This window comes from Tyto alba, unplaced genomic scaffold (assembly GCF_018691265.1).
Source record: "Tyto alba isolate M040663 unplaced genomic scaffold, T.alba_DEE_v4.0 Super-Scaffold_32, whole genome shotgun sequence".
NCBI classification, from domain to species: domain Eukaryota; kingdom Metazoa; phylum Chordata; class Aves; order Strigiformes; family Tytonidae; genus Tyto; species Tyto alba.
In genome coordinates, this window is record NW_024881307.1 from 8,149,225 (window position 1) to 8,176,804 (window position 27,580).

General features: G+C 62.4%; 3 protein-coding genes across 4 annotated transcripts; 2 read left to right on the forward strand and 1 right to left on the reverse strand.

The window, feature by feature from the left end:
* On the forward strand, positions 1–7,915 carry SMIM35 (small integral membrane protein 35). Its single transcript, XM_042800513.1, has 6 exons — positions 1–113; positions 2,335–2,451; positions 2,726–2,759; positions 2,949–3,078; positions 3,667–5,407; positions 7,857–7,915. Exons 1-4 carry the CDS (start codon positions 98–100, stop codon positions 3,052–3,054), a joined length of 273 nt encoding a protein of 90 aa, XP_042656447.1. The 5' UTR covers positions 1–97; the 3' UTR covers positions 3,055–3,078; positions 3,667–5,407; positions 7,857–7,915.
* On the reverse strand, positions 5,855–10,524 carry IL10RA (interleukin 10 receptor subunit alpha). The gene is made up of 7 exons (XM_033006117.2): positions 10,387–10,524; positions 9,349–9,469; positions 9,052–9,230; positions 8,600–8,766; positions 8,119–8,269; positions 7,820–7,944; positions 5,855–7,690 (listed from the first exon to the last, which is right to left on the reverse strand). Exons 1-7 carry the CDS (start codon positions 10,448–10,450, stop codon positions 6,698–6,700), a joined length of 1,800 nt encoding a protein of 599 aa, XP_032862008.2. The 5' UTR covers positions 10,451–10,524; the 3' UTR covers positions 5,855–6,697.
* A 5,149-nt stretch (positions 10,525–15,673) lies between these two features.
* On the forward strand, positions 15,674–26,465 carry TMPRSS13 (transmembrane serine protease 13). 2 transcript variants are annotated; one of them, XM_042800503.1, is made up of 13 exons: positions 15,674–15,793; positions 20,931–21,102; positions 21,464–21,565; positions 22,318–22,440; positions 22,527–22,656; positions 22,893–22,985; positions 23,069–23,112; positions 23,396–23,555; positions 23,685–23,857; positions 24,265–24,363; positions 24,634–24,776; positions 24,913–25,065; positions 25,198–26,465. In XM_042800503.1, the coding sequence occupies exons 1-13, from the start codon at positions 15,773–15,775 to the stop codon at positions 25,210–25,212; spliced, it is 1,428 nt and encodes a 475-aa protein (XP_042656437.1). In that variant the 5' UTR covers positions 15,674–15,772; the 3' UTR covers positions 25,213–26,465. The 2 variants fall into 2 exon arrangements, with proteins under 2 accessions (XP_042656437.1, XP_042656438.1); XM_042800504.1 differs by lacking the exon at positions 15,674–15,793 and having other exon boundaries at positions 20,998–21,090.
* Positions 26,466–27,580: the final 1,115 nt, after the last annotated feature.

Here is a 27,580-nt window from a genome sequence, read left to right on the forward strand (position 1 = left end):
CGTGCCAGGCTCCAGCGCGCACCGGGCTCTGCTGCAGCAGCTCCCAGCCTGGGCTAGCCGTGAGCGGCTCCTGCGGCACGGCGCTGGGCGCCAGGAGATGGACCCCCAGGCGGGTGAGTACGTGGCATTTTTCTCCCCTTATGGGGTAGAGATGGGGATGTTTTATGGCTGGGGCTTGGCTGCTGCTGTGGCTGTGCCTGGAGCGGTGCCGCTCGGAGACATCTCGCTGGGACGTGAGGATGTCTGCTCCCGAGGGTGGCGGGGCAGGGAGCGCCTCCCACACGCGGCACGGGGCCGGGGCTGGGCATGAAGCCGTCACCCTCCCACCAGCGGTAGGCGTGGGGAGAAGGCAGTTTCGGCAGCCGCTGATTCAGGGAGGCTATTGCACCACGCTCCTCCTGTCCCGCAGCTCCTGCTGCGTGAGTCACTCCTGCAGCAGCAGACTCCCTGACCTCAGCCCCGCCGGCCTGTGCCGGGGCCTGGGGTCACCCCCGGCCCAGCAGCAGCCGGGTGCTTTTCTTGCCCGCGTGTCCTGGCCAACTGAGCCCTGCCGCGAGGGCCCCGCGGAAGGGAAGGGCAGGCTGGTCCTGCTCGTCTGCTGCGCAACTCGGGAGCTGGCGCTGCGATGCTCTGCGGCTGCCCGGGCGTCTGTGATCCCATCGGGTAGAGCAAGTGCTGCGGGTTGCAGGACGACCCGGGACCTTGCTCACTATGTAAACACTGTGACCACAGGGGAAATGTTCTCACTCCACTGGCATCTGTCTAAATTTAGCTGCTGTTAGGTCATCCTTTTCCGCTGTCGCCTCCCTCCTGATGCTGCAAGGCACAGCACCCAGTCTCTGTGCCGGGCGCTTGCCCCAGGCCCTCTACGCAGGAGCTGTGGGGCTGACCATGCGCCGGAGCAGTGGCCAAATCCTGCTGTCCCGGCTGGGCACGGCAGCCCACAGAGCTGTGCTCACCACTCCCTCCGCCTGCGTTTTGCTGATGGGCCATGCTGGGCCTGACTGGGCAGCTTACTGGTCAGGGACGCTGGGGCACAGGCGGGCGTGCGAGAGGCTGTGCTGCCTGCGAGACGGGCTCATGTGGTGCAGGGGTTTGGGAGAGCAGGAGCTGGTGGCAGCTGGGGAGGTGTGATTCGCAGCCCTGTGCTGCACATCGCGCGAGGTTTGCTCTGTGCAGCCTGCCGTCAGCAGAGAAATGGCTGCTCATCGGCTCTGCTGTGCCTGGCCACCTTGGTCTCCCTTCGGCAACGCCGGGAGTGTTGGGCTTTGCCAGACCCTGCGGTGTGGGCGGGAGGGAGGGAGGGGGTGCAGAGCCCCCGCAGAGGTCCTGCACGCCCCGTCCTCATCATCCTCATCCCAGCCCGGCGCCTGCAGCAGGAGGCTGCTCGCCCTGGCAAATGCATCCTCTAGAGGGAACTGCCCGTCCAGAAATGGGGCTGCACGGCTGCGCAGGGCGGGCTGCAGGGACAGGCTGGGGTATGGCACTGCACGGCTGCGGGACCCGCAGTGCCACAGCCCTGGCACCTCCCTGCTCTTCGGGCTCTTCTCCGCTCAGCCGGCTGCTGCCGGGGCACGGCTGGCAAGATGCACCAGAGCTGCAGGGCACCCTGGCTGCGGGAGGTGACAGCCGGCGAGTGTCTGCCTGGCCCCAGCCCTGCTCCACCACCTCCTTGCTCTCCCTGCACTTTTGCTGCCAAAATTACAGCTAAATTGAATGGCTAAACCCAGATGATCGCCAACAGCTCCGTGTGCAGCTGAGGAAGGTGCTTCACCCCTGAAGCAAAGCCTGCATGGGAGCAGGAGTTGGGGATACAGGCATGGTGTGGGTGGCCAGCTCCCTGCCCCAGCACAGTGTGATGGGCCCTGGGCACAGCCAAAAGCTGCCGGGGGTCTGGGTGAGCTCCTGGCGGAGACAGGAGCGGGAATAGCAGGGGATCCTGCTTGTGGGAAACGTGGGATCCTGCTTACGGGGAACGTGGGCTCCTGTTTACAGCCGTTTTCTTCCTGTTTAGGCTGAGGGCAGTGGGTCGCCCACGCTCCCCTCTGGGCTCCCTTCCCCTGTCACCATCTGGCCCACCGGCTCGCCTGGGGACCGCAGAGGTGGTGGCTGTGCGACCAAGCTCACAAGCCTCTAGCATGGGGCTTTGGGGGTAGCAAAATTCTCCGTGCCACGACGCTCAACAGCCTCGCAGAGCGCAGTCCCTCCAGCTCATAGGGACAGTGCAAGGCGGAGGGACGTATGGCAGCTGTCCTGTCCCCCTAGGGGATGATCACAGCCCCCAGCTTCCCCAAGGTGTTTGTCTGCACAACCCTTTCTCCCTCTGCTTTACAGGGCAGGAGCCCATCGAGGTGCTCAGGGTTGTCCTGGGTCTCGGGCTGGCCTTGCTGACCCTGATGCTTCTTGGCTACGCCATTGTCCGGTGGTACCAGAGGGGCCAGTGCTGGCGGCGTGAGTCCGGGCAGAGCTGGGGGGCAGGCAGCAGCAGGGCAGGGAGGGCTCCAAGCAAAGGGCTGCTGGTCCCTGGGGGCTGGGGAAACCCGTGTGCAGGGTGGCTCTGGGGCAAGCTGGGGGTGTGCAGAGGCCGAGGCGGGGGATGCACAGTCAGGTCCTGGTGCGGCTGGCTGTCCTGCCCATCCCCACGCCACCACGCAGACTCGTGGCAAAGCAAAGGCGAGTTCACGGCACCACAGGGCTCTGACCCCTCTCCTTCCTGCCTCCCCAGGGCCCGACTTCGTCTTCAACCTGTACCATTCCTGGTGAGTGAGGGGCGGGCTGGGTGCTCCCTTCACAGGGTGCCAAGGTGTCGCAAACCTGCTGAGCACGGCTGTTTGGATGTGCTGTTTCCCCGGGACAGATGCCCTGGGGACAGCCCCCCCATCCCGGAGGGCTGGCAGGGGCTGGGGCGGGGGGCAGGCAGCTCACGGGCATCTCTGCCTTCCCCGCAGCGGGCTGGGGCCGACGGCAGTGGAGCTGGTGCCACCGTTCAGCATCAGCGGCTCGCTGAGCCGCCCCAGGAGCAGCTACGTGCCCTTCCGCAACGGGGGGCCGTGAGGCGGGAGCCGGGCTGGCGTACAGGTAGGACATCACGCCGCTCCTCCCCGCTCGGCGGTGGGTGAGCGGGTCCCCGGCCGCGTGTGCCCCCCAGCAGCGCCGGGCGGCTGTCCCCCCGTGCCTGGGAGCAGCCGTGGGTGCCTCTGCAGGGAGCCCAGGCGCTGGGCGAGAGGGCTGCGCCCTGGACACTCCGTGCCTCCGGTCATCGCAGCTTTCCCTGGGATAGTCCCAAGGTTTTTCCTGCAAAAGTCCTCCCCACGCCTGTGGGGCGTCAGGGCCTTTCCCTGGGCTCTGGTTTTGTTTCCCCGGCTCTGTGCAGGGTTTGGTTTGCGTTGCCCTTCCCGTGCTCTGCTGTCCTCTGCCTGGGAGCGGGCACCCGGCCAGGGGTGAAGGCAGCACGGGGCTGGACCCCCTGTGCTCTCTGCGCCACTTCCCTGTGCTGCCTCACGCCCACCTTCCAGCAGCGACAGAAAGAGCAACCAAAACCAGCCATGGGGAAGTTCTCTATTCTTGGTTCTTTAAAAAACAGCCCCCGAATATGCTGGATTTCTACTGAAACTGTAACGGTGCAGTTTCTGTTTTTAAAAGAGCTTCTCCATCTGCTCCCTGCAGCTGCGTTTCTCTTGCCTTGGCCGCGGGCAGCACAGGAAGGTGCCTGGGGCCGGCTGCCATCGCCACGCTGGTGCACTGGCCCTTGCTTGAGACGGAGGAAGAGGGAGCTGCCTTATCCCAGGCCACATCGGCATGCACCCTGGAGAGAAAAGCCACCTTCCCCATGGCTCGGGCACACACCAGCCCTCAGGACCAGCCAGCTTCATGCCCAGGAGACCTCGGGCCAGGCTGTTGGTGACCGGGGCAGCAGGAGTGTCGGGAGCCAGCTAAAAAGGATTGCAGTGAGGCGTAGAACTGGATGGCCAGTCTTGTGCAATAGGGGAAAATGCCGTAAGGAAATGAGACTGCTTCAGACTTCCCTCCTCGGTCAGATATCTGGACCAAAGTGGAAATTGGTGCTCCACTCTGATAGTACAAGCAAACACCTCAGAAAGCCCCTGTGGGCTTTCTCATGGCTTTCTCATGCCAGCCACCTGCAACCTCGGCAGAGCAAGCGGCCATGGAAGCACCTGGAGCACAAGGGCAGCCCTGGCCAAGCTGCTGCGGCCCTCGGGGAGGGACCCCTGCCCAGCAGGTTGGGGCTGGCGAGGCACGGGGCCTTGGGGACTGTTCCTTTGCAAACTGTCTTCTCGGAAGGAAAACAAAAATTCAGGAGGCTGCACGTAGGGAAACTGGTGAGGGCGGAGCGGAGAGACCCAGTCTGCAGCCCGGCTTGCAAGGGAGCTGGTGGCCAGCCCCAAGCCCCCTCCCCTGCCCTTCCCCGTGCCCGCCGCGCTGCTCCTCGCGGGGTTTGTGCGGTGCTGGGGGCTCTGCAGCCCCGCTGTTGGAAACATTTGCCTAGGCTGGCGCTGGGGGAGGAAAGGTGGGTGCAGGGGTGCAGCCCCTCGCTGGGGCGGCCGAGGTGCAGCGGGAGAAGAAAGCCGCTTGCAGGAGGAGTCAGAGCCACGCGGCCTCCATGTGTTAGGCTGTGACTTAATTCAGGAAAATGTGAGCATCTGGGATTTCCAGGGAGTTGGAGGGACAGTCCGTGCTCTTGGCTATTGAAGCCGAAACACGTGGTCTGTGGCTTTCTGGCAAACGCATCTGGGTTTCATAGAAAGGAGAACCCTGGCTGCCCGCGGAGAGGGGAGGAAACGCTGCCTCTCTCGGCCCTGGGTGCTGCCTCTGGACACTGCCAGCTGGAGCCTTTCATGGCGAGCAGGAACTGGCAGCACCCAGCACTGCGTGGGATCCGGCCACAGAAGTTGACGTCAAGAGCGTTTAAAAGAAAAAAAAAAAAAAGAAAAAAAAAAAAAAAAAAAAAGGTAAAAAAGTCATGCTTAGTTTTGATGACTGTTTTTTTCAGAGGAAATTGAAAAAAAAGAAAGCAAAAAGCCCCAGCCCCCAAAATACCCAAGGCAGAAGAGGTAGTGGAAATGGAAGGGCAGGAGGATGCACGTGGCTGGCATTGATGGTGGGGTGCCCATCATGGCCAGGGGCCAGGTGCTCCATGTGACGCACAGAGAGCATCCGAAGTGCAAATAGTGCAACGTCAGATGTAACAGAAGGAAATGTAGCAATGCATCAACAACCTTTCTCCTGGCTGCAGTGAGTCATGTTTTCACCTGAAAAAAACCTACTCTCCAAGTTGGGTTTTCACCAACAAATTTAGTGGGACTATCCCACCGTGAAGGTTCTTGGAAACTAAGTGACTTTTGGAAAAACTCTCCGGTGACCTGGCAGTAGTCAAATGTAGCCCGTGGTAAGTTGTTCCCATTTCATGCTTGTTTCCATTCTGACAGAAACTATACCCCCACCACCCAGTTTCAACTTGTTCCGCTCCTCCCTGGAGCTGCTTCTGTCCTTCCCTGGTGCGTGTCCCCGAGCTGCTGCCCCATGGGACACGCTGTGTGCCCAGGGCACCCCTGTGAAATCACCGCAAGCTGCCCAGGTCCTTTTTCCTGCTGTTCCTCCAGCGTGTGCTCCCACACACAACACTCGCCTGGGGCAACTACGCGGGTCCTCAGATGAATGGGAAGCTCTCAGTGGGCTGGCTTAATTCTCCTGGTTTTCCAGTTGTGATGTGGAAACACACCTCCCCATGTGAGGGAAAGGCACATTGCCTTTTGCTGCAGGGGAAAGTCCGTATTTGAAAACGGAAAACAGTTTGACTTTAGAAGAGGATGTACAGATGAGTGGACCAAATAAATAACACCACATCCTTTCTGTATTTACAAATTAAATAGAATAAATAACGTCTGTACACAATAGTGGCAGAACATGGAGCATAGCATGGGCAGGTCTGCCCTGGCTCGTGGTGGGTTCGTATGGCAGCTGCTGCACACATCCTGCACCCCGTCGGAGGTAGCCAGCACCCCGGCCTCTGCCACAGAGGCTGAATGCTGAAGGGTCTCTGTAGGGTCAGGAAAGTCCCTCACTCCCTCCAAGTGAGGTGAGCCAGGGTGGGAGCAGGACGGCTGACGTCAGGTTGCTCTTCGCTTTCCGTGTCTGTTGTGAAAGGTTTGGATGGCATCAGTGGCGTGGACGTCAGCTGGAGGAGCCCAGAGTTCCCCTGGAGAAGGGGGAAGTGGGGAGGGGAAGCGAAGGGCTAGCGTCAGCCCCAACCCCGAGGGTGGCCCTGAGCCCAGGGGCTGCATGCCCCACGCTGGGCTGCTGGGGAGGGCAGACAAGGTAGGATTGCCCTTTGGAAACATCCTGGTGTGTATCCTCGGGCTAGGTGGTCAGAGGGGGCGGGGGTGAGCCCCTCCAGCGCAGCCCCTCGCCTCTTTGCACTGGATACCGGCTGGAGGGACGGTGCAGAGCGCTCTGGGGGCTGGCCGCAGCCGAACCGCGGCCCAAGCAGCCCCAGAAATAGCTAAACTGGTGCTTCTCAGGCAAGTCTCAGCCGAGGCACCGCTTAGTTCGATGCGTTAACATTCAGGAGTCGGCGGTAGCTTATCAGAGTAGCTGCTCCCCATGGGCAGTGGCTAGAAGAGGTAGTTGGGTCAGCGTGCGGGGCCGGTGGGCACCCGCTCCCCGGCACGGGGACGGCTCACAGGCGGCTGTCCTTGCTGTCCACGTTGAGCAGGCTCAGGGGGTTGATTTGCACCATGAGCCACTTGTTGGTGCTGAGGCTGGAGACGAGAGGCAGCGTCTCCAGGAGGTCAGTGTTGAAGATGCTCAGGTCCAAGGGAGGTTTCAGGAGCTTGGGGCTGGCTTTGGCGTCCACGGGAGCACCCGGAGCCCCATAGCTCAGCAGAGTTGGGGCTTGGGGCCCCACCTGGCTGGAACAGTCCCAGGCAGTGGGCTCCCGAGAGACCCCCCATGGAGCAAGGTCCTGTGCATGGCTGCGGGGGTGCTCGGGAGAAGACTGCTTCAGATACCCTTTGACCACAGCCAGCTCAGAGCACTCTAAATCCAGCAGGATGTCAGTGTTGCCCGGGCCCTGCAGGGATCCCGCACACCCCAAGAAGGACACCCCTTGGGCAGGGTCCTGCCTCGGCTCCACCGTGCCCTTGGACTGCTGCACGTACCCACGGAACTCCACGGCTTGCTGGCTGACCTGGCCGGCGTCAGGGAGCCGGAGGCTGAGCTCCGCTCTGTGGGGCTGCCCGGCCTCCGTGGGGCTGGCGTTCCCGCTGCCGGAGGAGCCCGTGGGGCGAGGGCGGGTGCTCTCCAAGCCCACGCCGCTGTCGTCGCCGGTGGGCAGCTGCTGCTTGTAGCCCTGGGGCTCGGGGCCTGTGGAGCAGCTCAGTTCGGAGGAGGAGGTGTGCAGGCAAATGCCGCTGTCGGTGCTGGTGCAGCTGCTGTCTCCTCGCCCCACGACCCCCAGCCCCAGCAGGCACACCCGGTCCTCAGGCCACGCTGGGAGCCTCCAGCCCTTCTCCAGGGCCAGCTGGGCTGTGCCAGCGCTGCCGGCAGGGCTGCTGTCCTGCTGGGGCTCCTTCTGGCACAGGAAGAGCTGCTGGACAGGATCTGCATCTGGGCTGCTCGAGGACGAGGGCTCCTGCTCCACCCAGAGCGAGCTCTGCTTTATGAAAGACTTCTGGGAGGGAGAGAAAAGAGGGGAGTGAGCCGTGCTTCATCCCTGCTTGTTGCCTGCCTCTCCCAACAGCTACCCAAGCCTGCACTCTCATGCCGGCTGCAATGGGTGCTGCGTGCCCGGCTGTCTTACCAGGACGGACGGTGGCCTCATGGGTTTCTTTATGTAGGTGCATGCCAGCAGAAACCCCAGGAGGCCGAAGAGCAAGAGGGTGATGAAGGAGGAGCTGACGATGCTCAGGACAAGCTCTGCGCTCCCTGCAAGAGAGGACGTACCCAGGTGAGGGGGGAAAGGCAGAGTCCTCGGTGCACACAGCACGGGGGCACAGAGCGGCTGCCCTGGCACGGACCCCTGCGCCCCCCGGGGCCAGGAGGCTGAGGAGGGATGTGCACCCCACAAGGCCCCCCCTCTCCTGGCTCCCCGTCACTCACTGTCTCTCTCGCCGATGGTGACGCACTGCTCGTCAGTGCGCGTGGCGCGGGTGCGGCGGCTGGCCACGTCGGGCTCCACGCTGATGCAGTACTCCGTGCCCCAGAAGAGGTTGGTGACGTTGAACGCTGGGGTGGTCTCCACCACTTCATACTGCAATGAGCAGAGCATGGGCTGGCACCCGAGAGCGCCCAGCTTCTGCAGAAGTGCTGCGCCCCGCGCTTCCCTCCCTCTTCCTCCACTGTCCCCGGGGGGAAGTCCCCAGGGTGCTTAGCAATATGCCTGGCAGCAGCTAGACCCAAAATCCTAACAGGAGTCAGGGAACCTACTGCGACAAAACATGCAGAGAAATCTCTCAGCAGTGTTGTGGCTGTGACAAAGCTCGATATTAAGTTTTACGGAAGACTCTGCTTTAAGAGCGTGTTTTTCAACAGCAGCGTGTGTGACAGATGGGGACAGCACGGGACCAGCAACTCATCTCACCGTCCGATTGTCCTGCGCCCTCCTGACATACACCCGGTACCGCCTCGTGTGCTTCTGTATGTCATCGTACTTCACGGTGAGGTTGCCCACCCTGAGGAGCAGCTGGAGCTGCACGTGGATGGTGTTGCCCGTTACAGAGAGGCTCTGGCCCGACAGGCGCAGGCTGGCTGGGAACAAGATGGGTGGAAGAGCACGTTAGGGTTTCCTCCTGTTTGCAGCTCTAAGAGCCTTTGCAGCAGCACACTGAGCTGTGTCTGCTTCTCGCGGCCGGCGCTGCCCGTCCTAGGTTTGTCCCGTCCCATCCCGTAGCCCGGCTGCCCTCCAGGAAGGTACGAAGAGACAGACATCCCTGCTCTCGCCTATCCCAAAGTTCTTCCCGAGCAGTTTGGCACCCTGACCGCTGCCATCCCCAGAGCCCTCAGCCGCAGGGTGGAGGCAGACACCCCACCTACCATCTTGCGGGGAGAAAGAGTTGGTCCTTTGCCACGGGGACGTGTGGTTTCTGGACACAGCCCTGACTCGTGCGTAGTAGCGCAGGTCAGGGTCCAGAGTGTAGTATGTGAGGTCGCAGGAGTGCCCCGAGATCTTCATGCAGCTTGGGATGGCTGTCCAGGAGAAATTGGTGCCGTAGCTGCAGAGAGAAGCGCCCGGGGTGAGAGCGGTGTGGGCAGGACCTCGGTTGTCACCGCTGTCGGTATCAGGTCCTGGGCGGGGGCCAAACCCCCTTGTGCCCTCATGGCTGTACTCACACTTTGTGCTCCACTTCGTAGCAAACGTCACTGGGGGGGCTGCGTCCCGGCTCCCACCGCAGCAGGTGATGGGCTATCTCCGCCACAAAGCGCACGTGCGTGGGGCTCTCCAGCTTCTCACCTGCGGGACCCAAGGCCAGCGTTGGGCAGGGCTGCGTGGCATCCTGTCCCGTCCCGTCCCGCTGCTGCCCCGGGAGCAGGGCAGAGCTCCTTGCTGTTGCCTCCTTGGTGGCTCGCCGGGAGCTCGGCTTGCTGCGTGCAGCAGGGATCACCCACCCCCCCAAAAAGCACAAGGATTTGCCCAGGCCTGCCCCACTTCCAAGTTTCAGTGTTTGCTTGTTCGCCTCTTTCCCTTCCTCTCTCTTCTGGGGAGAGCCCGGCTCAGCCCAGCCGAGAGGATCTCGGTGTTTTTCTGGCCCAAGGAAGGAGCCTGCTGTGTTTGCATCCCTGACCGCCCCTGCCAGTTGCTAGCAGGTCTGTTTAGGTTCAGTTTTCCTGTTTTGCTCATCTGCTGTCTGGAAGAAATAGACTTTTTCACACCTCCTGCCTGAATTTCAGTACTGTCACCTGGCAGCAAAGCAGCGCTAATGCCATCTGCCACCCTTTCTGTGCTGGTTTCCTGAGCAGCCGCTCTCTGACGGCAAGCACTAAGCCGTGCCGCTGCCCGGGGGGGCTGGCAGCGGAGCACCGCGCTAGCCACCGGGGCATTTCACACTGGTGGGCTGACGCCTGAGGACTATCACAGCCTTTGGGCTCCCCAAGAACTAAGAGAGGCAAGTGGCAAGCAGGGAGCTCTGGCCGTGTCCTGCTCCAAGCGGGTCAGGGCACTGACCAGCCAGCGAAGGTGTCCGAGCTGCAGCTCCAAACCGCAGCAGCTCAGCCTGCCGCCTGCCCTGCGTGCGGTCCCCCGCCTCCGTCCCCAGCCCGGCGCAGGGGGCTCGGGGGCGGAGGGGAGCGGCGGCCTGCCGGGAGCCGTGGGGCTCAGGCACAGCCCGCGGGGAGCTGCAGACCAGCGCAGCGGGGGCAAGAGAGACTCACCGTCCGTCGGCCGGGCGAGGAGCAGTGCCACACACAGTGCCAGGGCTGCGGCGGAGCGGGCCATGCCGGCTCAGCATCCTCCGCGGGCGTGGGGCTGGGCGAGCAGGGTGCCGAGCTCTGTTCTGGCGGGCTGCGAAACGCTTGTTTTTCCCCTGAAGGCTGGCTTAGTGACGTCTCGGAGGCGTTAGCGCAGTGGGAGGAAAGCAGTGGTGTAGCAGCTTCCACTTTTCTTTACTGTCCACCCACTTACCCGCAGCTAATCTCTCAGCCCAGGCTGGGCATTTCCTACGAGCGGCATTCAAGGAAGAGCTCTGGGGGCTTTTCTGAACAAAATGGTACACTGCTGAGAAAGGGAAAATAGGAGTAAATAATGCGTGTGCCTTTGCTGCCTCCTTTTTAAATGAGATGTTAAAAGCACAGCACAGGGGCAAGCACCGGCACCGAGGATGACCCATCAGAGGGATTCTACTGAGCACAGCACCCACCCGGCAGTGTCCCCCTGGGCTTGTCCTGTCCTGCCAGAGGCTACAGCCAGCCAGGTCATGGCCAGCCCTGGGGTTCTTGCTTTCTCTTCCTTTGGGGCTCAGCCCGTACCCTCCTGCTTCACTCTGCAATTTGCCTTTCCCCATTTCTGGGGCCGAGTGGCAACCTCTGGGCTATTATGTGTCCTGGAAACAGGGTGGTGTCGCAAGCTCTGATGCTGGGTGCGGTGGGGGGGCTCTCAGCCAGACCCAGGGCCCTGGTACAGCTGTGATGCATGTGGCTGTGTGCTCTGGCCCCGCAGCACTGTCCTGCCTGGCTGGTGATGCCTCAGGTGCTAGGACCTGAATTACCACCCAGCCAGCGGACAGAGTCCTCTGCTTTGCCTTCTGGCAGGATGAATTACAACAGAGCTTGCTTGAGGGCTTTCCTGAGGCCTGTGCAAACCCAGGAGCCCTCGTGACAGAAAGCAATTTGTCTCAAGAAGTGGAATTTCCCACTGGGGAATTGGTGGAAAGGACACAGATAAAAAGAGCAAGAGAAACCGAGAGTGCTCTGGACAGCCTCAGAAAGCTTCAGAGCAGTCCCTGGCGCAGGACCTTGGGTCCCTTTGCCACAGCAGAGTGGCTCCTCAAAGAGCCATCTTAAATGCCTGAAAGTGGGAGATTTCTGCTTTTTTCCTTGACTCTGAACAGTCTGTCCCCTGACTCATCCTTCCTGTAAAGCCCACGGGCTTCCACAAGCTCGCAGCCTGGCCGGAGCAGCAGCAAATTCATCAGCTGCAGGTGGCTCCAGCGGTGCCACTGAGCCTGGCAGCAGGACCTCGGGCACGGCACGGTGGCCTGCCCGGCGCTCGTGGCACCCAGGGGCACGCAGCCTTCAGGTCCGCTCCGCCGGGGCCGTGGGGAATAGGGCACGGGGTGCTGGTGCTGGGTGCCCGGCAGCGGGGAGAGGCTCTGCCTCGCTGACAGCCGTTCCTCTGCTGAGCGCCAGCCACTGGGACGGGCAGGGGACGGTGGCTCCAGCAGCAGATCCTCCCCCTGGGTCCGCCCCAGCTTGACTTTTTTCTGCCCTCTTTGGGAGAGCAGCTGATGTCCTGTCACTCTGCTGTCAGCTTGTGAGTCAGATCTGGCAGCCACTGAATTGAGGAGTCCTGAGATGAAGCACAGCCCATCCCACACAAAGCCACAGCTCATGTTTTGTGTAAAAGAACAAAAACCTAAAGCAACGGGACCAAAAATGAGGAAGGAGGGAGCCTCGTGGAAGAGACACTGCGGGGCTGGTCCTGCAGGTGAGGCGGTTCAGAGGCTTGGGAGAAATGATGGCAATTTAGGGGAAAATGAAACAGGCTGAGGAGAAATGACAGTTCTGCTGAACGCTCAGATGCTGAGTGGCACAGCCAGCCCGGGGTGCTTGCGCTGGCATCTGAGCTGCTGCACCGGTGCGGGTGCTGCCAGGTGCCTCGGGAGGGGCTGGTGCCAGGCCAGCGCGGCAGTGTCCCTGCACGCTGCCCGCTCTGCCTCTCGCAGCGCAGATGCTGCCTGGCAGCCCTCTCTCACCAGTGCTTTCCCCCCATCCTCCAGGGAATGTCACCTGGCATCCTCGAGGCTGCGGAATTCACCTCTCCGTGCTACCTTTGCTGCCCCCAGCCCTGCTGCGAGGGGCCCCGGGGAGGGAGCGCCTGTCTCGCGGGGGAAGGAAGGCTGACCCATCCTTGCAGCCCGAGGCAGGCGGGCACGGCAGCCCCTGCCCGGCGCACAGCCCTGTGCTGTGCTGAGCACCCCCAGCCCCGGCACAGGCAGGGGGCCTGGCGACAAGTGCAGATGAGCTTTGTGTCAGGTGTTGCTGACCGCCCAAGGCGCGTTAAAACCAAAGCATCACCGAAAAGAGCAGCCCCGCGTTTTCAACATCAGCAGGAGAGGTTTTGAGTTCACAGGTCAAACCAGTGCTCGAGAATGCTACTGAGTTTCATTTTCATCTTCAAAATAATTGACTAATCTTTGAATAGGAATAGCCACATTTTTAACAACCTGTAAATCACCTCAGTCAGAACCGCACAGCAGGTCTTTCCCCAGAGCCTCTGCAGCTCCTCTCGGGGCAGCGAGGGCTTGCAGCCGCCCCAGCCCCACGCCCGGCTCCCCCCGGGGACCCTCCTGCCAGCCGCTAGCCCTGGGTGCCCACTCGCTGAAGGGGCTGCCCTCGTCTGTGGGGGAGGCTGCAGGACAAAGCATGTCCTCGGCTCCATCCTCCCACCTGCCTGGCTGCCGCTGCCTCGCACGGTGCCTGCATCCTGGTTGCCACATCCTCAGCAACACCGACAGCTTCAGCCCGGGCAAGGCTGGAGCAGGGCTGGGATTCCCAGTGGGCCCCAGCCCTGCGGGTGACGAGTCCAGCCCTGAAATATCCGCTCACGGGCTGCTGTGTTGGCCAGGCAGGGTGACAGCCCCGCAGAGAAACCGAGCGCCTAGAATGCCCGGCAGAGCGGATCTCTGCTTTTCCCTGCCCTCCACCACCGCAGAGCTCGGGGAGGGTTGCCCAGGGTGGCAGGGGGTCGTGTGGCCCCGGAGGGGCATGTTTGGGCACCAGCGCTGCCCCTTGCAGGGCTGGGGCTGGAGGGCTTGTTCTGCACAGGCACAGCCTTGCCACAGGGCAGAGCATCTTGCCTGCAAGAGCAGAGTTATTCCCTTCCCTTCCCAATTCCCTCGTGCCTGGAGGTCGGCGCAGAGAGCAGAGGAGCCGCCGGGCTCTCCTGGGCTGATGGTGCTAGCTCCAGCTACTAGCACCTCGGTTTGCTAGCTGAGAGGAGCAGTTACCAGCAAGAAAGTGCGAGGATTTCACCCAGGAGGTGTTGTGTGTGTGTGACATTTAACATCAGGTTGCTGGGGTCAAGCCCAGGCACACGGTTCTCTGTAGCTTGCTTTCTGTAGGTGGCTTTGCAGAAATACCAGCAAGTAATCATTCCTGGAGCTACTTTCTGAGAATCCCTTTTTGGAGGAGGATGTGGCAGCTTGTGCTTGCAGCTTGGCCAGCCCCTGCCTCCCTCCACTGCACCCCAGCGGGTCAGGGCCCGCAGTGGCACGGGGTAGCTGCAAAAACCAAACAAAATGCTTGTTAGTCCTACGTGTGAAAACTAAAGAGGAGTGTGCTGCAGAGTGAGGGATGGCTCAGAAACCCCCCTGTAAGCAGGGGATCCCCAGAGCAGGCGGCCTGGCTCGTGGCCACCGCCAGGGAAGTGTTTGCCCTGTGTGCTCAGGTGTCCGTGCTGGACCTGCCAGGGCAGTGAGGCCCTGGGTGCCCTCACTGCAGAGAGGCAGGCAAAGGGCTTGACAATGACCTTGCCAGAGAAAACGGGTGTAAACACCAAGATCAGGATGGACCCAGGTGTTGGTCTTCTCCTCCAAGCTCCCCGATCCGTGCCTGGGTTTGGCCCCAGGCTGGGTGTGGGAGAAGGGCAGGAACTGACCCCTCTGAGAAGGGATGGGGTGGGGAGCCCCGGGGCAGGAGGGGGGGGCCAGCAGGATCCATCTCGGGCTTTTCAGCCTTGAAATCAAAGGGGCTTTGGAGCAGGTTTCCTTCATGCTCAGACGGCCCTGCTTGTCTCCTGCCCTTCCAGTGAGCAGGTGTGGGTGGGGAGCCGGATGAATAAGGGACTTACGCTATGAATAATGCTGGGAGAAATGTGCCTGGAAAATAGTGTGTCAGGATGGGGCTCACGGGAGGCACCGCACCACCGGACAGAGCCTCCCGGGACCGGGCCACCGGAGAGGTTGCCCTCCTCTGTGCTGAGCCGCGCACTGCCCGGTGCCAGCCCTCGTGGGTGGGCAGGAGAGGGCAACATTTCTCACAATGGCCTCTTATCCCAGAGGCTGCTCATCCACACCCTGGCCAGAGCTGGGAGCAGCCTGGGCTACACAAAGCACCGGCTGCATCTCTGGGAAACCATCCTGCCTCTCTGCGGTGCAGCGCGGAGCAGAGAGCGCGGGGTTGTCCCAGCCGGTGCGGGACGTGGGCACGGGCACAGGCTCCCACCAGCCTCCTGCAGCTGCGGGCTGGGTGAGCAGGGTGTGTAGAACTGAGGGTCGTGGGTCTGGGGTCCGGACAGCAGAAAGCACACAATGGCGCGGGGCCTTTTTCCTTTTAATCTGGATATTTTAACCTGTTTCTCCCAAATGTGAGTTCTGGGTTAAGCAAAGCATCCCCTAGCTCATGCCCACAGAGGAAGCGGGAGACTGCTGCTTTCTCCTTGCACAGTGCAAAAGCATCGCTCCATTAGCCAAGGAGTGAAAAGGCTTCTAGAGAAACTAGAGGGAAATGGCATTTCATTTGCCTTGAAACAGCATTATGGACTTCTGGATCACCTGGGGTGCATGAGAGGGTTTTTGCTGGGATCAGGCACGGCTGCCCATCCCCTCCTCTCCCATGCTCAGCTGGCACCCACCGCCCTCGGCCGGGGCAGGAGCGGTGCGAGCGGGCACAGCGAGGAGAAGGGGGCCCTTGGGCGGGCGGGCGGGCAGGCAGGAGAGCGGTGAGGACACCCCGGTGCCGGGGACACCGCTCGCCCCCAGGGCCAGACCTCGCCCCGCTCCTGGACTCCCAGACCTCTGGCCGCAGCCGAGGCTCCTGCTGCCCTTGCCCAGCGTTCCCCAGCGCCTGGCTGGGGCGACCGGCAGCGGAGGCAGATATTTTGCACGCTGTGCCTGGAGCAGTTGGGAAACAGGCAGCAGTGGAGCCGGGCGGCAGGTCGGACTGGTTTCCCTCCGCGCCCGGCGCTGGCACTGACGTACGAGCCCGCTCGCCAAACAGATTCTGCCCCGTCCCCGAGGACCTGACTTCGCTCTGCACCGTGCTGTGCAGCGAAGGATGGCCGTGCCGGAGCTGTGATCCCAGCCCAGCCCTGCAGCGGCCGATGGACGGGAAAACCTCTCTGGTAAGGCACGGGCAGCTCCCCTAGCTCTCACCCGGCGGGGGTGGCCATATGGACCCGCTTTTCTCGGGGTTTGGTGGAGGGCCCAGTTTCTCCCTCCTGCTCTCCGGGGTGTTGCCTTTGCAGCAGCCTGTTGCTGCCGGCGGGGAGGAGGACCCGGGGCGAGCTGCCCTCGGGGCTGCTTCCTCCGGCACCCCCTCGGCACACGGCGGGAGGAGGGCTGCCGCCAGCATCCCCGGTGCCAGCCCCGTGCCAGCTGAGGCGTCAGGGCCCCTGGCACTGCTGCTTTTCCACACTGCAGTGGATTTGCAAACCGGGGGGACCGGCTGGTGGGGGTGGGGGCTGGTGCTGCTGGTGAGAGCTGGTGCTGCTTGGCACCACGGGAGCCGCACGTTCCCGAGCCCGCTGGCACCTGCCAGCACGTCGGTAGCAGCGGCAGCACGTTGGCAGCCTTGGCCCCCGCTGCTCTCCCTCGCTGCTCTCTTGGCAGTTTTCCCCTGGCTCTTTTCGGGCTGGGTTGGCCGGGGCCTGCTCGGTCCCAGCCGTGGGGCCTTGCCGAGCATCCTGTCATGAGGAAAACATCCATCCCCGGCTGGGCACTGGGCTCGGCCCGCCCGGGCGAGGCAGCGGGTAATTACTGCGCCGAACACTGCCGGCTGTGCCAGCGACATCCGGAGAGCAAAGCCGGCAGTGATGGGGTGCTGGTGCTCGAGGGGAGGCAGGGCCAGCTGTGAAAGCCACCCTGTTCCTGCCCCTTGGCATGTGGGTGCCTCAGAGGCTTGTGCCAGATCCTGGCTGGGTCCGAGGGAAGGGCAGCTCGCCCCCAGCATCCTGGCTCTGGGTGGCCCCGAAAGCGGGCAGCAGCACTGCGCCTTGGTGAGAGCGGGGCCGGAATTGTCCCCACGTATGGAGACAATTACCCAATATTGGGCATCCCCAGTGGGCCACCGTGGCTTTGTCGCTTGGATTAATGGGCGATTAGGAGTCCTAGGTGCCACCCTCGGTTCTGCAACTGCAGGAGAGTCGCTTCAGCTTTCTGTGCCTCAGTTAGCCCATCTGTGGAATGGGGTGAGCGGCGATTACTCACCCCCTGGAACATTTTCTGATCTCTGCCTGAAGGGCTGCTCACACTGGCATAGGGCAACCTGTCCCTGGCCAGATGGGGCTGACTCAATCGACACGGCTCCTCATCTGTGCTTGCAAAATGGTCCTTGTGCGCTTCGGGATTTCACTTCCCTGTGCGTTCCCCTTTACAGCATCTGGGGCTCAGCAGCGTCCTCCCGCAGCTCCTGCCCGGTTTGTCCCTGGGACTGGGGGTCTGCCCCCTCCCAGGAGCGCACCGCCGAGGCACCGCTCAGCTGCGGCTCCCGAGCGGGACGGGTGTCACTGAGAGGGAACGGGCCCTTTCCCAGGCTCGGGAGGGTTTTGTCGCAGGTGAGCACGAGGACAATGTCGTTGTTGTGTGCTTGCTGAGCTAATCTGCCCCGGACAATCAGCGCTCCACCACCAGGTGAAGGAGCTGGTTTCCTGCCCCAAGCAGCTGTGAGCAGCAGAGAGCAATGGTGAGGGGCGGGCTGACGAACTCAGCTGAGAAAGATGATCACCAAATTATGGCAGCTCCTTCCAGTTTATTTAAGCCAGGCTGCAGCCCTCCTCTCTCGATGCTCCAAATTTTGGGTAGCTGCTGTGCCCTTCTGCTCCTCTGAGATGCAGCTGGGCCCTGGGTCTGGTTGCAACACCTCAGGTGTTGCCTGGCTTCTGCTCTCCCTCCCACTCTGAAACTGCGGGTGACTGCTGGCTGCTTTCCCTGCCATCCCTCCCCGTCTCGCGTGGATCCTGAGCCCGGCCTGCCTCTCCCCTGGCGATTGCCCTCTGCTGACATGGATTGGGGAGCCTTCCCTCCGTGGCAGGGACTTGAGCTGGAGGTCAGTGCACGTGGCAGCTCACGATACAAAGGGGACGGGCTTCTCTGGTGCTGCCATCAGTGCCTTTGGTGCTTTGTCCAGCTCAGCTCAAAGCCTCGGAGCAGAGCAGAGAAGGAGTGAGGAGGTGTTTACGCTCACGACACGTTTAGCAAAGGGCTTGTGTTGCAGACAGGCACCAGCCACTGGTCCCCCAGGCAGCCTGGGCCAGGCACAGGGTGAGCAGGGCTGGCCAGGGGTCCCCTGTGTGTCCCCAGTATCCCTCCCCCCCGACTGTCCCAAAGTCAGCCCTGTCACAGAAAGGAGCTGGCTCTGCTTCCCCCCCCCCCCCGCCTGACTTTCAGCTGCCAGCCCACAGCAGCGCTTAACGCTCTTGTGGCTGGTGGAACGTTTGCAGCGAGGATGTCAGAAAAAGGGCTCAAACCGCAGCCGCGTGTGTGAGATAGGTATGGCTCCGGGTCTGACTTTTACTCAAAAGCCAGCAAAGGATGAGTAAAGGTTTTGTGGGCAGAACTTGCAGCTCGCTTGCTGGGGTAATGCACACTCCTTAACAGAAATATCTTTGTGAGGCTGCTGCTGTTTGTTCTCTGCTCCAGTGACTCTACAGCAGCAACCAGTTATGCTGGTTACCAGCAGCCCGTGGTAAAACTTTTGTTTGCTTCTGCACCAGACCTTAAAACAAAAGATACTTGGACTTCAGACTTTTAAGGAAATAAGCAGCTAATAGTACACAGGAGTGTAAGAAAGGTCATGTGTTCCCTATGAAGGAATAATGAGAGTAATTTAAACCTATAGTGTACTTGCGGATTAATTTGAAATGTTCGCGCACTGGAGTGGGAAATGCTTTGGCAATCAGCATCACTGGCTTACTAGTGAAGCTGCATTGTGTTTTCTAGTATGATGGAGAGGTTTGTCCTTAACAGCTTTGTAATTCTGCTGATCTGATAACCTCAGGGTTGCTGCAGGATGAGGCATGTGAAATATCAGACATGTGGAGATAACATACAAATGTCAATGTAAATGATACTGCCTGGGTATTAACAAAAACCTCATTTACACATAGGCAGGAGAAATCCTTTTTGTAGGAAGGGTTGTTGGCATCTGCCTGTTGCCTTGTTTCTGCAAAGCAGTGGCGCGGGACCTGCTGCAGCGCTGGCTCTCCTGCTGATCTACGCTTTCTAGCAACGGGCACTGAGGGTACCCAGGGCCGTTTCAGGTGCGGGTGTGCAATGCTGGCTGCAAGAGCTTGGCTCCCATCGGCACGACTGCTCAGGCTCCTTAAGGGAGGACACTGCCGGGGCACTCTCCAGCCCCCCCAGCTGCTGTGCCAGCCCAGCCCCCCGGAGCACACCGAGGGGCTCTCCCGGCTCCCCGGCACCTTTAGGAGAGCCCATGAGAAGGCAAGACCGCAGCACGGCTCTCCGGGGCTTGCCACGGGGCTGCTGTGAAATTCAGGTGTAGGGAAAACCAGCCTTTGGCTGCAGGCTGAGCAAATTCAGGCTTGTCATCGCTGCCTGGCGGGGAGGGGGTGGGTGATGCTGCTCGCTCCGTCCCTGTCCCCTGACGGAGCGAGGAGGTGGCTCTCGATGGCCGGGAGACGTTAGCGGTGCCGAGGGCCCTGCGGGCAGCAGGAGGAGGTTTGTGCCGGGGGGTGGCCCTGCGCACCCTGCGGGTGGACAGGGCGGGTGGCCCGGGAGCCCGGGGTGCTGTGCCTGCCGGCTCTGCGGCACGGTTACTAAGGCACGAGGCCAGTGGTGGCACGTCCCCCCCCCCCGACCTTCAGCTGGGCGCTGGGGCAGACCCTGTGCGGGAGCGCGCGTGGCCACGCCAGGGTGCGTGACTCATGGGATTAATGCCCAGGAAGTTACACCACCGCATTGCAGGAAAGGGCACAGCCGTATTTACAAGGCACGAGCCTGAGCAGGCTCCCGACGTGCTCATTAGAGCCCTCGATTCTCAGCAGGAAACACAACGGCAGAGAAAATCCAGCTGGAAGGGGGCAGCGCGGCGGTGGCGGCTCTGGCTCTGCAGAAGGTGCCTGCGCTCTCTGCCCGTTCCAGAGCCGTGGCCAGCCCAGGTGCCGCTCGCCGCCTTGGCAGGGAAAGGGATGTTTTCTGGCTAGGGGGAAATGCCGTCTCCAGCAGCTGCAGGGCCAACAGTCGGAGCCAGGCTTCCAGAGGGGTGCGTCTGAGCCCACCTCTGGCCGGTAAGCGGTCCCCTGGGAGGTGGGCTGGGGTCTAGGTGCCGAGCTGGTCACACTGCTGCCCAAGGATTGCGGCCCCGCTTCTCCCTTGGGTGCCCCTTCTTTGGGACAGCAGCGACGTTGTCCGTAGGGACAGACCTAGTCCAAATTTCCCTTGGAGAGCCCAGTGCCAGCGCGGTCGGTTGTGGCTGTGTGGCGCTGGGAGCAGTGCGGAGACCCAAGCCCCCGCTGGGCTGTCAGGGCCAGGGGCCGGCTGGCCATGCCCTGGCAGTTTGTGTAAGGCACACGGGCATTTCTTATTGCCATAGACGTAGCTGAGATTTTACAAATGGCAGAGGAAACAGCATTGATTGTGGGCTTTGAACACAGGTCCTCTCCCAAGAAAAACAGGAGGTTTTTGTTTCTGTTGCTGACTGAAGCGGATAGAGCACTAGCAAGAGTATATCTTGAGGAAAGGAAACAAATACATATTCTTTGGCAAATTCATGGATCAGGAGTGACACAACTGCAGAACAGCATTCCAGGGTGCAGGACGTTTCAGGGCTTGGAAAACACTGATTATTAAGTATTACTAAATAACAGCTGGAAATTGCACTGTATTTTTCAAATGGCTAATTAAGGATAGATGCATAAATTGGGGCACTAGCCCCGCGGAACTGGGCCACAGTGTGACTGACCCGTTGCCAAATACTCGGCTGATTGCTCTGATCAAAGCGATCAGTTTGGGAAATTCCGCCAGCAGCCATCTAAGGGGGAACAGCTCTGTGACATAGAGGTTTTCAGCCATCCCGGATGGGGTACAGCTCAGGCTTCATGGAGCAGAGAGAGGCACCGCAGCAATAACTTTCCAGGTGGTTCATGGTACTGCGGAGGGAATAGTCACCAGTGGCAGTGGCTGACCGTGTCGGGGAGCTCGGCTCTGCATCGCCTTTGCCTTCTCACTGCTGGGGCGGCAGCTGTGGGGACTCTCCAGTGCTCAACGGTCACTGCCAGTAACGGTCCCCTCTGCTCGCAGGCCACGGCATCGTCCAGCAGTGTCCCGCCCAGCCTCCATGCCTCCCCCGTCAGCAGCATCTTCAGTGCCCGACCTCTGAAGCCTCGAGAAAGCGTCCTCGGCATTAGCTTCAAGCCTTACAGCCCCGAGTGCAGCCCAGCCCCGGCCGCCTGCACGACCTGTGAGAGCACACGTAAGAGGATGGTGCCGAGGGTGGCTGCCGGCTGCCCTGGCCCTGGTCCCACCTGGGGTGGGGAGGGATGGAGGGGGGCAGGGAATGGGTGCCTGGGCCCACAGCTGGCACAAGCCTCGGCCACAGGCTGGTGTTTCCCTGGGGGTGTGAGGGGTGCCGGGGGCAAAGGCGCGGACAGTGACCGTGGCAGGATGGGGGGACACCATGGAGCGGTGCGGGGTGTGCGTGGCCCTGCTGTCCCACATCTCCTGGGTCCTCTGGGGAGCCAGGGAGTTCCGGGCACATTGCTGGTTGGCAGCGGGGTCCGGGCACCTGGGGGGGGCAGCTGCCCCCCCTAACCCTGCCTCCACCCTGCTGCCAGGATCCTCCATGTTCAGAGCTCCCTGCATGAGCCAGCGACGGCTTGCGCTCATCTTCTGCATCTCCATCCTCATCGTGCTGCTCATCGCCCTCATCCTGCTGTGTGAGTGGGGTCCCAGCCTGGGGTGGCTCGGGGATCCTTGGGGGGTGGGAACACCTCAGAGGGGCTGGGGGTCAGCAGAGGCTGGGGAGACCTGTGCTGGGGAGTTCCCCAGAGGAGCAGGCAGAGACGTGTTCTTCCCACTGCCTGAGTGTTCCTGAGATCCGGCAGGCAGGCAGGAGCAGGATTGCTGGGGAAAAGAGATCTGCTGCTTGGGCTGCCTGCGGCGTCTGACAGGGCAGGGGGCTGCGCCGTGCTTTCCTTCTCCTGGCCTTGCTTTGGTGGGCGGCGGGGCACCCCCAGCAGCGCCCACGCCTGCCCTCCCTGAGGCGCGGGGTTAGTAGGCAGGAACCATCAAAGAAAGTGCAGACTGTAGGTGGGACAGGCACAGACGCTGGCGGAATCGCTCTAACCCTCGTGACATCCAGCTGCTGTAGCTGGTGGGCTCGAAGCATTCGTCAGGCTGAATGCATCTTTCTGCAGGAGCAAGCTAGAGGTAGGGTAAGTGAGAGAGGCTTGCAGCAGCTGAGCAGCACGGGGGGGGATGCTTGAAGCTGGCCAGTGCTCCTGCAGCCCTGCATCCTGCAGCTCTTCAGTCTTGGCTCGAATGGCAGCCTGGTGCCCAAGCTCATGCCTGGTGTTTGGGACAACCCCTGTGCATGGCAGACCCCTCCTCCAGCCTCCCGGCCGGCTGGGTCGCAGCACCCTCACCCACCGCGAGCCCCGGCCTCACCACGGCATTCTCTGGCTTCCAGTTATGTTCTGGCGGTCGCAGACCGGCATCGTGTACAAGGAGCCTGCCGAGAGCTGCAAGGACAGCCCCGTGCGCTGCGACGGCATCGTCGACTGCTCCCAGAGGAGTGACGAGCTGGGCTGCGGTGAGGCACCAGGAGCCGGGGCGGTGGGAGCGAGGGGACCCCCCGAGGTGCGGGGTGCCCCTGACCCCCCTGCTCCGCCCCTGCAGTGCGCTTCGCGTCCGACGAGTCCTTGCTCCACGTCTACTCCAGCACCGAGAACCAGTGGCTGCCGGTGTGCAGCAGCGCCTGGGACGACTCCTTTTCCAGAAAGACCTGCCGGCAGCTGGGATTTCAGAAGTAATTCCCTGAGGATGGGTTGTGCTGTTCAGGCGCTGGGCCCCTGCCAGCCCCCCGGGCGCAGCTCTGGCCGGGTGCACAGCCCACTGTGCTCTTTCCCCCAGCATCGTGCTTTTCCGCTGGAAGGCTGTGTGTCCGGCACTGCTCTGGGCATTTCAGTCCATCCCCCCGGGTTTAGCGAGAAGGCAGGGACCAGGCAGGCAGTGCCTCACTGCCTCTCTCCTCTCCCCACCCAGTGCATCACAGACCGAATACGTTCCCCTGCGCATCTCGGGCAAGAGCCTCGCCGTGACCGACGAGCGAGAGACCATCCAGCAGAGCCTCAACAGGTACCAGGCAGCGTCACCTCCTGCCCCTGCCCCGGTGCCGCAGGGCCAGGGCTGAGGCCGCGTCTCCCTCTTCTCTCCTGCAGCTCACAGTGTCTCACGGGAAAGTACGTCTCCCTCCGGTGCACAAGTAAGGGGCCTGGCTGGCAGGACATGGGGCCGAGGGTGGGCAAGGCCACACACATGCTTGGGAGCGCTTTCCTCCTCTCTTTGCACAGCGTTGGGCAAATAGGGCGTTTTCCAGGAAACTTTCTGGGTAATAAAAACTACAAAGATTGCATTCCCGTGGCCTCTGCTGCTCCTGCGAATGTACGGAGCACCGCTGGTGCCTGCGGGTGGTGGGGATGTTGTGCGTGTCCCCCTCCAAGCTTGCCTTCTCTGAGCCCTGCTCTCAGCCCCGCTCTCCCCTCTAGCCTGTGGGCAGAGAATTTCTGGCCGGATCATCGGAGGAAAGGAAACCTCTGTGAGCAAATGGCCCTGGCAAGTCAGCGTGCAGTATGGGCCGATCCACATCTGCGGCGGCACCATCATCGACGCGCAGTGGGTCCTCACCGCAGCCCACTGCTTCTTCATGTGAGTGCTGCTGCAGGCAGCTGCCCGCAGTGCTGCCGTCCAGCCCCGGCCGGCAGCGCCCGCGCTGGCACCCATCCCATCCCTGCGCCCTGCACCTCACCCCTGCTGCCCCCGCCTCTCCCCGCCCAGGAATAGCATGAAGATCCTCGACGACTGGAAGGTGTACGGCGGGGTCTCGGACCTGAAGCAGCACGCAGAGGGCATCCCCGTCTCCCAGGTCATCATCAACTCCAACTACAGCGACGATCACGATGACTACGACATCGCTCTCATGAAGCTCTCCAGGCCGCTGACGCTCTCGGGTGAGGCCTCAGCTCGCCGTGCCGCAGGGCTGGGCTTGGCTGGGGCTGGTGTCGGGGGTCAGAGAGATCCTGGGGGTGGGCAGGAGCAAGAGGCAGCGTGGGTCTGCTCAGAGCATCCCCTGGGCTGCGCGGGGCTGCTGCCGGCTGGAGCATCCCGCTCTGCTGCGGCCACACCGCTCTCCCCGCCCGTGCCGTGGTCGGGAACTGGCCCAACATCCCCTGGCAGGGCCCGGCACGCACGCAGCAGCGGGGGCCGGCACAGACCCTGCCCGGGTGGGCGCAGAGCAGGAGGTTCCCTGCGCACCGCGCTCCTCCCTAGCCGCAGGGCTGGTGACTACGGTGGCCATTTCGCTCCTGGGTGACTCATCCCTCTCTCCTCGCCTGCTTTTCATCATGTCTCCCTCCAGCTCAGGTTCGCCCTGCCTGCCTCCCCATGTACGACCAGCGATTCCAGACCGGCAGGTCCTGCTTCATCACCGGCTTTGGGAAGACGAGGGAGAATGAAGGTGAGGGAGGACGCCGGCTCCCCGCAGGCAGCTCCCGTGTGCCGCAGCCCGACCTGTGAGCGCGGCTCTGCTGTGGAGTTCGAGGGCCGTTCCCGCAGGGCAGATGCGCGGCAGTTGCCCTCCCTGCTGTGCGGCTCTGCAGAAATAAGGTCTGCAAGAAATACCAGCTTCCTCCCTCCCTGCTGCAGAAAGGCCTGGTGCTGCGGAGGGGTCTGGGGGGCGGGGGGGGGCCGAGGCCCACCCTGCCCCACGGCTCCTCCTGACTTGCAGATAACACGTCCCCGAAGCTGCGGGAGGCGGAGGTGAAGCTGATTGACTACAAGATCTGCAACAGCGACAAGGTGTACGAGGGCTACCTGACCCCACGGATGATGTGCGCCGGGTACCTGCAGGGAGGGAAGGATGCGTGCCAGGTGAGCCAGGGGCACACGGTCCCCCCAGGCAAGGTGCTGCGGGACCGGCAGGACTGCCCACTTTTCCTGCACGCTGGTGTCCCCTGGCTGGGTTACATCTCCCGTCTCTTCTCACTGCTCTGCCCCTCCGTGCCAGGGCGACAGCGGAGGGCCCCTGGTCTGCGAGGACAACGGCCGCTGGTACGTGGCCGGGGTGACGAGTTGGGGGACAGGATGTGGCCAGAAGAATAAACCCGGTGTGTACACACGTGTGACAAAGCTCCTCGGCTGGATATACAGCAAAATGGAGGTGAGGCGGCATGGCAGGGCCGTGCTTGGGCAGGGCGACCCACCAGGTGGCCCTGAGTGCATGGAGAGGGGCTGTAGCCCCCCTGCCCAGCCCCTGGCACCTCACCCTTGCTCTCCCCTCTCTCCCTTGCAGAGCGAGAACGACTAAGACCGGGATGGACACTTGCCTGGGCTGTGCCTCTCCGGCCGGCACAGGCCCCTGCCCTTGGCTGCTGCCAGGGCATGACGCTACCAGCAGATCCCCCCACCTACCTCTGGACTGTCCGTGCGGCCAGGGAGCCCCCAGCCTCTGAAAAACACGGCGCCTGCAGCGTGACCCTGCCCTCGCCCCGTGCAAGGGAGGTGGCCTGGTGGCGGGTGGGCGAAGCACCCAGCCAGCCCCGGCCGGCAGCGCGCGGGGGGCAGCAGCCTGTGCCGGCAGCGGGCCGTGCCGGCGGGCAGTGCCTCCTCGCCCCGTGTCTGTGGTTCCTCTCATGTAAATAGACGTGTCCGGACGGGGTGTCGCGAGTGCTTCCTGGCAGGACTGCGGCGGGTGAGGGGCTGCTAGGGCCGCCCCGCGAGCCGGTGGAGGTTGCGGATGGAAGCGAGGAGCAGGAAAGCCGTGGGGTGCCCATGGCGAGGGAGTGCTCTCCTTCGCACGCTGCCCCGGCGGGCAGCAGCTGCCCACGCCTGCGAGGCCACGCTCCCTGTTTTCTCCAGGGAGGGCTGAGCGAAGGGGAGCCCCGAGGTGCAGTTATTCCACCCTCCGGGAGGAGCAAGAGTTGCTCTCATGTTTGCAGATAGGTTTAGGAAGCATGTTGTAAATGACGATCCTCCCAGTGAGAGCAATACCCATTTGTTTACTTTTCTGTGCCGCAGACCTGGTCTGAGCAAGCACTCGCTGCCAGGACTGTGTGCAGGCGGTCTGGGTGCTCCCCGCCGGCAGTGGTGAGGATTTTGGCAGCGGCGGGGGGGCAGGCCTGCTCTCCGGGGGTGGCTGCGGGAGGTGTGACAGAAGCGAGCGGCAGCCAAAGGCCGCGGTGGAGCATGATGCAGAGCAGCCCCTCTGCCACGTGAGCCAGCCCCCGGATCTCGCAGCCTGCGGTTCAGTGACCGTGCTGGATTGCCTCCTCCTCCCTCCGCCTGCCGAGCACGCAGCGGGGGCGTAGCCAGCCTCGCCTCCCCTCACAACCCCCCCAAGGAACCCAGCGCCCGCGTCTCCCTGCGGATGCTTTGAGGCACACGAGGAGCTGCGGGAGATGCCCCCCTTGGCAGTGTGAGCACCCAGCGGGTGAGCAGAGGCTGGCTGCCCCGGGCCGAGGCTGCGCTCCTCTCCCCAGGCGGGTGGTCAGCGGCAGGGAGGGGTCCTGGGGAGCCTGCCTACCCCGCACTCTTCTCAATAAACGTTTTGGTAGTTCTCCACGTGGAGATGGCTCTTTTGGACAGGCTGGAAAGGAAGCCGCTGAGCCCCAGGCAGCAGCGAGAGCTCTGCCCACCCCCGGGCTCTGCACTGGGCCCTGGCTGGAGCCCCCATGCCGTGATGCTCCGGGGCTGCCCCCCTCCTCGTGGCTCTTTGGGTCCCAGCAGCAAAGGGGCAAGCCGTGCCTGCTGCAGTGGGCCCACGGGACCGGCGTGGAGCAAGCGAGCGGGGGGGGGGCTGCAGCCGTGTGCGGGTGGGGGTCTGTGGGATGTGCTCAGCACCCCACTGCACACCAGCTCCTGAGCGGCCCTTGTACTCTTGCCATTCGTGTGATGGAGTGGCTTTCTGCAGAGCCCTTCCTCCTCTGAGTTACTGCTCAGGACTGGGAGAAAGGGGGTGTTTTAGATCTTATGGGGGCTTGGCAGCAGAGGCTCAGGTATGGAGGTAGCGTAGGCGTGGAGCTGTGTGGGGATAAAGCTTCAAGAGAGGGGGATTCATGGGCATGAGCCCAGGGGAGAGCTGAATCAAATTTCAGCTTGTGAATGCTGTGGACCAGAATAAAACACTTTCCTGAGAAGGCTGCACAGCCTCTGCAGTTGCCCCATGTTAGAGAAATGGCAGTAATGAGCACCTAGCTTTGCATTTTCCTTGGGAGGAGGAAAGGTTACTTCCCCTGGTTCTTTGTAACCCATCTTCTTGCAGTTGGAAACATTAAAGGAAGGACTGATGCTTTGGGGAGCTCACTCGCTCTCTCCGTGATAGTCTGAACTGCCTCAGGAGTCTGCCTCCACTCCAGCGGCCGTGGCCCCTTCGCCCCGGCACCGGAGTGCGATGGCCCCCCCCCCTCTCCCTCGGGGGGCAGGGGGCTGCTGTGGCGCGGGGCGGCAAACCCCGAGCGGAGGGATCTGTGCTGCAGTGTCCAGCACGTCAGGCAGAGGAACCGGAAACATCAGTTCCCCAAAGGATGTGAGGACCGGACCTTGCACGGGCCAGGCAGCCCTGTTTCTGACCCGCACCGCTTACGGCCGGGCTCTCCGGCTCTTTGGGGACTGGGAAGGCTCATTTCCCGTCGGCGTGCTGGGGACTGCCATCTCCAACCGCGCACAGGCTCCGGAGC